Source organism: Watersipora subatra, chromosome 5 (assembly GCF_963576615.1).
Source record: "Watersipora subatra chromosome 5, tzWatSuba1.1, whole genome shotgun sequence".
Taxonomy (NCBI): Eukaryota; Metazoa; Bryozoa; class Gymnolaemata; order Cheilostomatida; family Watersiporidae; genus Watersipora; species Watersipora subatra.
Window position 1 is genome coordinate 34164795 of NC_088712.1, and position 8392 is coordinate 34173186.

General features: G+C 33.1%; 1 protein-coding gene across 1 annotated transcript; it reads right to left on the reverse strand.

The window, feature by feature from the left end:
- Positions 1–388: 388 nt before the first annotated feature.
- LOC137397298 (uncharacterized) lies at positions 389–7237 on the reverse strand. Its single transcript, XM_068083587.1, has 4 exons — positions 7189–7237; positions 965–1041; positions 685–857; positions 389–578 (listed from the first exon to the last, which is right to left on the reverse strand). The coding sequence occupies exons 1-4, from the start codon at positions 7235–7237 to the stop codon at positions 389–391; spliced, it is 489 nt and encodes a 162-aa protein (XP_067939688.1).
- Positions 7238–8392: the final 1155 nt, after the last annotated feature.

Sequence of the window (8392 nt, forward strand, 5' to 3'; positions counted from 1 at the left end):
TCTAATATCTCTCACAGGTTTGAAGGGTTTATGAGCCATCTTCCTTTCAGCACAACCTTTGCAGAATTTAATATCCATTGCGGGTAAGCTTGTAGCACAGACTATATTTCCTTTGTTCAGGTTTTTACGAGTAGAGTCATTCACATGTACTAGACATTGATGCCAAATCTCTGCGCTAGCAGTGTTTGCATATTGAGTTTTAGTTTGTACACAGTCTAGACTGAACAGCTTGTTAGCTAGTGATCCCATGGCCTAACTCGACCACTAGCATCTTTAATCCAACATCGAATATGGTCAAACTGTTCAATGTAGCGTTTGTCAGTGGCCGCTCGAACTGAAAATAAATTGCTGGCTAGCTGATAAATTGCTGAAGGGCATGAAGTACATTCTAAAATGCAGCTTGAACCCTTCGATTGAGCTTTAGCATCACCTTTACAACACCAATTGCCACAGCTTCAACTATTCGACCATCACCAAGGCTGACTATTTCAGTATGTTCTAGCTTCTTGTAGCTATCAAAACTTTCCCTGTTAAGGGTCTTATGACTCGATGCTCCAGAGTCAATTAGCCAGAGTGAGCTACAGCGCAATGAAAAAGTGTGGTCATGATTAGTGATGAATGCAATCTCATTGTCTGCACTGTCATTGTAATTTTTACATAGTTCTTCTATTTTCACTTACTAACTGTGCATTCTGGCGGCGCTTGTTTGAGCATTCTGGTGACTTGTGGTCAGGCTTATTGCAGTTGTAGCAGATAATAGGTTTCCTGGTTCTAGGCTGCTTTCTTGACACCGATGTGAAATCAGATACACTGGCAGAATTAGGTTCATTGGCGTTTCGCTCATTACGTTTTAAATCCTAATTTATCAATGACTACTGAGCAAATTCATGAACTCTACTTTTGCTTCTAATACTGTTACAAGATGAGCGTAGCTGTTTGGAAGACTGCCTAAGAGTGTGACTACTTGATCTTCCTCGGAAGTTGGTGCATGAATAGCGTTGAGTTTATCAGTAAGTCCTTTCATACGTTTCAAGTGTTGTTCTACAAGTATACCCTCCTTCATTACTGTTCTAAAATACTGTTTCTTCAGAAATAACTTGTTTGCTAATGCATTATGTTCAAAATGGTTGTGAAGCCGCTTTCAAGCTACATCAGGTGCTTTCGTATCTGTTATTAAGTAAAGAAGTTCAGTAGTAGCAGACAGAGCAATTACTGAGAATGCTTACGATACCTGGATTTAAAAGCAGTTTTCAGCGTATCCACAATATGAAACATATTCAACTTCTGCGGTTGAGATGGCTACAGTAATTTGATAGTTCCTTTACTAGTAAAATGTGTTTCATCAGAAATTTCCGTGTCTGATAATTCTGACCATAGAGTTATCTCCCCCTAGAGTGATAACTGTGCCATCAACAACACAAGCGTTTCCGGTGCCAACAAGGAGCGTTTAGGCCACGCCCCTTTTTTGTGCTAGTCACTCGCAGTGATTGACAGAACGATAACATCAGCCATGAGAATGATATTGAATTTCCACAGTTAAGATAGTAATTATTGCTCATATTAAAGAAATGATGATTATAGTTTATTACTCTAATACACAGGTGTCAAACACATGGCCCGCGGGCCACATGTGGCCCACCACCTCATTTTATGTGGCCCGCGAGGGCTTAATTACTCATTCGCCCGAGACTCATTCTCCCGTATTTATAACGTTGCTAGGCACATCAACGCGAGTTATCTTGCCTCTAAACTTTGTCTATTCCTTGTGTTGTTATTTTTACATTACATGAGAATAATTTTGATTAGTCAGAAAAACTTTTTTTCTGGCCAATCAAACAAACGTACATATATACATCAATGATCTCTCTGGCAAAAGTTGTAACTAAATTATTACGCCCATTTTGACATCTACTGAACCGAAAATCATCGCCGTCACTTTAAAATTTATCGTTCGCGATCAATTTTTTTCAACGTCAGAAGTAAATATGCAGATTCAGAAGGGGTAAGACAGTGAAAGACTGCATAAATCAAATTGAAACATTATTTTTAATGTTTCGAAGTTTTTACTAACTTTTAATTTTGTCAATTTGCATCGTTACACTCGAATAAAAATGCACCTTTTAGGCTGTCAACCGTAGTCAGACAAAAGTTATCATTCAATCTCGATAGGATCATATTCATTCTTAGAGCGGCCCCTGAAGTCTGAAAAGTCAAGAACAGAGTTACTGAACATAATTTTATTCTTTGAAACATGTTTATGACAGTTTATTTAAGTTATATTAGGATGTAGATTTGCTATGCTATGAAGATAATACTCGCGAGGAAAAATTCGAAATTATAGTTTCGTGATTTTCATGTTCATGACTAACTGTACATGTATAACTATTATTCATAACTTTGTATTGTATGTAATAAATCACTAATTTTAGTCAAACTCTGTATATTTTGTAATTTCTTTGGTGCAAGTCTAACTTTGTTTCAGCAAATAGCAAATAATTTTTTGATTTTTTGCTGCTTACATATTGATTTTGTGTTGCTGCTGTTGCAATTATTTAGTGTTTGCAGATTTAATGTGTGTATGCCAACAAATTCACGTTCTTAGCAGCTCACAATTTTTGATTTTACTGAAAGTATGCCCATGTTGATGGGTATTGTGTAACTTTTCTGATTTTTTTTCGAAAACAAGTGTTTTGCATATTTTGCTGTGCAACTATTCTGTTTGCAACTTTAAGTAATAAAGTCAGAGCTATTTAATATCAAAGACTAGTTTAAGTTATTTTATATTATTCGATTACATTTCATTACAATTATAAGTTACATCTGGCCCTTTGAGGACAGCCATTACGCTGATGTGGCCCTCGGTGAAAATGAGTTTGACACCCCTGCTCTAATATATGCTTATTATTTAAAGCAATTCAATACCTACATGCATTGCAAAGGCACTGAATAGATAGTGTTAAGTAAGTGAGTTAATGCAATCAGTTACTCCAATGATATACAGCCCCCACACATGGGGGGCTGTATATCATTAGTTACTCATAGATAAGATAGGTAATCATACTGGAGTTGTATTACATTGGTGTGATGGGAAGCTAATCGACTGCCATCAACTGAAAGTATTGACACTGTATGGTGATAGAGTGATTCATTGACACCACAGTTCACAAACAGCCCTTGCATGTAATATTAGATTTCAATACATATCAATCAAACACATAGACTAGCTTAAAGCAAAGATGTCCACTAGTTAGTGGACATCTTTGCTTGATGTAAGCAAGCAAAAAGTTTGAAAGTTAGACTGGCAAATGTTGCTATATGTTAGATACAAATAAATTATACCTAATTATACTAAATTGTAATTATTTAAAAATAAAAAAGACTTTTTTATTACTTTATTTATTAAGTAATTTTTTATTGTAATCATAGCTAAACAGATTATATTTAGCCATTACTTGCTAATTATTTCACATTTACATTTAAACACATTTGCAGTTTCATTTTTCTTCCTAATTCATGTCAACAAAAAACTTCTTTCATGATATGAAATTTAAAAGTTGTAGTTGTTTGAAAAAGCTTAAAAACATTTACAGTTGTTCTTATTTCCTCTCTTCTCTTCATTTATTTCCATTACGCAAAACACTTCTCATAATATGTAGTTTGAAAGTTAAAGTGACAAATGTTGTTATATGTTAAATAAAAATAAATTATAACGTACTTAATTATACTAAATTATAATTATATAAAAATAAAATACTCTTTTATTACCTTATTTATTAAATAATTTTTCATTGTAATCATAGCTAAACAGATTATATTTAGCCATTACTTGCTAATTATTTTACATTTAAACACATTTACAGTTTTTTTTCCTAATTTATTTCAACAAAACACTTCTTTCATGATATGAAATTTAAAAGTTGTAGTTGTTTGAAAAAGCTTGAAAACCTTTACAGTTGTTTTCTTTTTCCTCTTAATTCATTTGAACTGCTTAAAAATATTTTCTCATGATATGAAATTTAAAAATTAGAATGGTAAATGTTACCTAAAAATAAATTTTCTGTCCAGACTATTTTATTACTCGGGCAACTCGGGTAGTACAGCTCATAGTTGATGGCAGTCGATTAGCTTCCCATCACACCAATGCAATACAACCTCAGTATGACTATCTATCTTATCTATGAGTAACTGATTGCATTAACTCACTTACTTAACACTATCTATTCAGTGCCTTTGCGAGTCAAGTAGATATCAGGGATTACATGTATGTCACAATTTCCATTTCCATAATTCATTTCCATATCAATTCCATTTCCATAACATTTCCATAATTCATTTCCATATTATTTCCATTTCCATAATTCATTTACTTATTATTTCCATTTCCATAACATTTCCATAATTCATTTACTTATTATTTCCATAACATTTCCCTATTTCATTTCCATAGTATTGCCATTTTCATAACATTTCCATAATTCATTTTCATATTATTTCCATTTCCATAAAATTTCCATAATTCATTTCCATATAATTCCATTTCCATAACATTTCCATAATTCATTTCCATATTATTTCCATAACATTTCCCTACTTCATTTCTATATTATTTCCATTTCCATATTACTTCCATTTCAATAACATTTCCATATTATTTCCATTTCAATAACATTTCCATATTTCTAAAATAAAATTTCCATATCCATCTCCCTAAAATTATGGAAATATTTATGTTTATGGAAACAATGATATACAGGGGGGCTATATATCATTGGCTGTATGTCATTGCTGTATGGGGCTGGGGGGGGGGTCGCATATCATTGATGGAAATGGATAGGAAAAAGTAAACATTTCCATAATATGTTTAGCGATCCCTGGTAGGTATTGAATTGCTTTAAATAATAAGCATATATCAGAGTAATAAACTATAATCATCATTTCTTTAATATGAGCATTAATTACTATCTTAACTGTGCAAATTAATGATCATTCTCATGGCTGATGTTATTGTTCTGTCAATCACTACGAGTGACTAGCACAAAAAATGGGCGGGGCCTAAACGCTCCTTGATGGCACCGGAAACGCTAGGGTAGTTATCACTCTAGGGGGAGATAACTCTATGATTCTGACTGTCCAACTTATCTATTGTCCATTTATCCCTATCCATTGTAAAATGAGAGATAGAATCTGGCTGCTGGTTCAGTAGTCTTTGTTCCACTGTTCCTGGTATCAATTATCTAAATCCTGGTTCATCAGTCCTTGGTCAGTTAGTATAACATCTGACTGCCTTTGTTCTACTGTTTCTGGTATCAAACACATGTACAGCTCATTTGGTTATCTGGGCCCATAACCTGTTAAGATTTTTAATTTGATAGCTAAACAGCAACTGATTAACTACATAGATGAGACAAGTGAGTAAAAGCATAATTACATAATGTTTACATAATGATTACATAATAAATGAGTGAGTAAATATGAACAAGGTATCTGAATGGCTATATATGAAACAAACAAATGACCATGGTCAATCATGTCATGTCATCATATCATGTCATCAACTAGTACATATTCAACACCAAATAATTTTTCATTGTAATCGTAGCAAAACAGACTATATTTAGCCAATACTTGCTAATGATTTCACATTTACATTAAAACACATTTACGGTTTAATTTTTTTATATTTTCCATTATTATATTGGTTATTGCATCTAGATTTAAATTCTGTTGCACGCAATCTAATAATTATATGACTCTGCTTTCATGACGGTTTGATTTGCTACTTCAGCTTAGTGATAAACTTGTTGCCTATTTATTAACCTTGTTGGCCATTTGTCTTTTTGTCTGCAGTTGTATTTTTTGTTTGGTTAATTATGTTTTTCTTTGGTGAGCTTACTACTTTCTTCATTTATTAATTAATTAAGCTTTCCAAACTCAGCATACACGAGTAGCTGATTTCCAGGGAGTGTTTGTTAATGATTTTGTGCAAAACATTTTACTTTGTGAAAGCATCTGGTAACAATTTGAATATATTTTTTTCCTACGTAGGTTGCAATACTTGAACTGTATGAGGGGTGTACCAAATTGCTTGCATTGTCTAATGTGCTTTTTATGTTTGTTTCTGTTGCATTTTGGAGTTTAGTGTTATAGCTGCTTTGTTTTAATGCACCTTGGCATGGCTGTAATATTTTGTCAAGTTTCTTTACATTTATAGGATCGCTGATGCTTGTTTTTTTGAGTGGTGATTATGTACATATAATATGCTGTAGTCAGGCTTTAGCTAGAGACTGTGTTTATTTGTTGGTAAATGAAGTGCTAATTTAATGAAAATTACCAATTCAAAAAATTAACGATTTGTTTGTTCACATAAATTTCTAGTTTTGTGTTGTAATCTCTGAAGATTTTAAAAACTAAATTTATTGTTTTTTTCTTGTACTTTTGCTATACAAAAGCTATCAGAATTTAAGCTGTGTATCAATTCAGGTATGATATGTGCCTTGACTTCAAAACAGTTGTCTTCTCTTAAATTGTGAAATTGGCAAACAAATTATTACCCTGTAAAAGGTTTTGTCTTCTTTCAAATGATGTGTAATACAGCAATCAATTTCAAAGCTACTGCAAATGGAAGTTGTTTTTGTTTGGTAATGTTGATATCGTTCCATGGAAGCTGATATAATGCAATGATCTTGGTTTGAATATTTGGAAACTAGGAAAGTCTGTATACACTTCCATTGGTCCCGTAACTCTCTCCTACACAGCACTGGGTATGTCGTAATGTACAATGCATTCCGCTCAATTTTATTTGCTAGCGAAAAGCAGTAAACTGCAAAGATTTAATGGTCATTATTTGTGGGATTTTGAGTTATCATATACTACATGCTTAACTGTTGACTTTTTTACAGATAATTACCTCTTTGGCAAAGATTTTATACCAGATGCCCTTTCTGCCACAACCCCTGTTAGTCACCTTTCATGACACGCAGAAGATACAGTGAGTACGTATACCTATTCAACTTCACTCCCAGAGTGGAAGACGACTAATTGCTGCGGCAACCCCTAACAGAACAAGTTTGAAAGAGGAAGAACGAGATATACCGCATACAAAGGTGGACATATTTGGTTGTCCATACTTGTGTTCTCAAAACATTTATTCTGAGCAAAGCAGACTCACGTGAACAATACAACACTCACCTTTTGTGACCCCGTCCTTCCACTCCCAGCACTCTTCTATTGGCCTCATCTAGATTGCCGACCCCAAAGGTAAACTGACTCTGTTGTTCATAGTTGTAATTTGTTATTTCTCTGTTCTTTTTTTCATGTGTCTATTTATGGTCGTGTAATTTGACGATGTATTTCTTACTGGGTTTAATCAATACGTGTATTTATGTGTGTGTGTGTGTGCGTGTGCGTGTGTGTGTGTGTATATGTGTGCGTGTGCGTGTGCGTGTGTGAGTGTGAGTGTGAGTATGAGTGTGAATGTGAATATGAATGTGAGTGTGAGTATGAGTGTGAATGTGAGTGTGAGTGTGTGTGTGTACATTGTATGTATGATTCATACACATGTTGTATCCGACTAAGTACTCTTGCTATAGTTATATTGAGATATTGTAAGGTATAAAGGTAAGTATTTATTACTATAAATATATTGAGATATTGTAAGGTATAAAGGTAAGTATTTATTACTATAAATATAATCAGATATTGTAAGGTTTAGAGGTAAGTATATATTACTATAAATATAATCAGATATTGTAAGGTTTAGAGGTAAGTATTTATTACTATAAATATAATCAGATATTGTAAGGTTTAGAGGTAAGTATTTATTACTATAAATATAATCAGATATTGTAAGGTTTAGAGGTAAGTATTTATTTCTATAAATAGAATCAGATATTGTAAGGTTTAAAAGTAAGTATTTATTACTATAAATATATTGAGATATTGTAAGGTGTAAAGGTAAGTATTTATTACTATAAATATAATCAGATATTGTAAGGTTTAAAGGTAAGTATATATTACTATAAATATAATCAGATATTGTAAGGTTTAAAAGTAAGTATTTATTACTATAAATATAATCAGATATTGTAAGGTTTAGAGGTAATGATGGCAAAGCTATCTATTATCCTGTAGAATTGTTCCAGCTATTCGGCAGAACCAAAACAATGTTAACGGCAGCAACTAGCGAGTAGTTCAGCATATATGTAGATCAGCTACTACACTAACAATTCAAGTGCCACTGCACCCTCACAGCTCTTTCTATCCAAAACAGAGTTAGTTTAACAGAGTTTATAAAGTCATCACAAGGTGCTTGCTGCTGGCTTATAATAAAATCTCCAAAACCTGCTGATCTACTGCATTGGAGCTACACAAATATTTTAGCTGAGAATAGGAG

Bases quoted from the DNA above. Each gene is read 5' to 3' on its own strand.
- LOC137397298 (XM_068083587.1), bottom strand. From the start codon at position 7,237: ATGAGGCCAATAGAAGAGTGCTGGGAGTGGAAGGACGGGGTCACAAAA. The intron at 858-964 runs GTAGTCACACTC...TTGATAAATTAG, and splicing joins CAACTTCCGAGGAAGATCAA to GATTTAAAACGTAATGAGCG. The intron at 579-684 runs GTTAGTAAGTGA...ATTGCGCTGTAG, and splicing joins AAGCGCCGCCAGAATGCACA to CTCACTCTGGCTAATTGACT.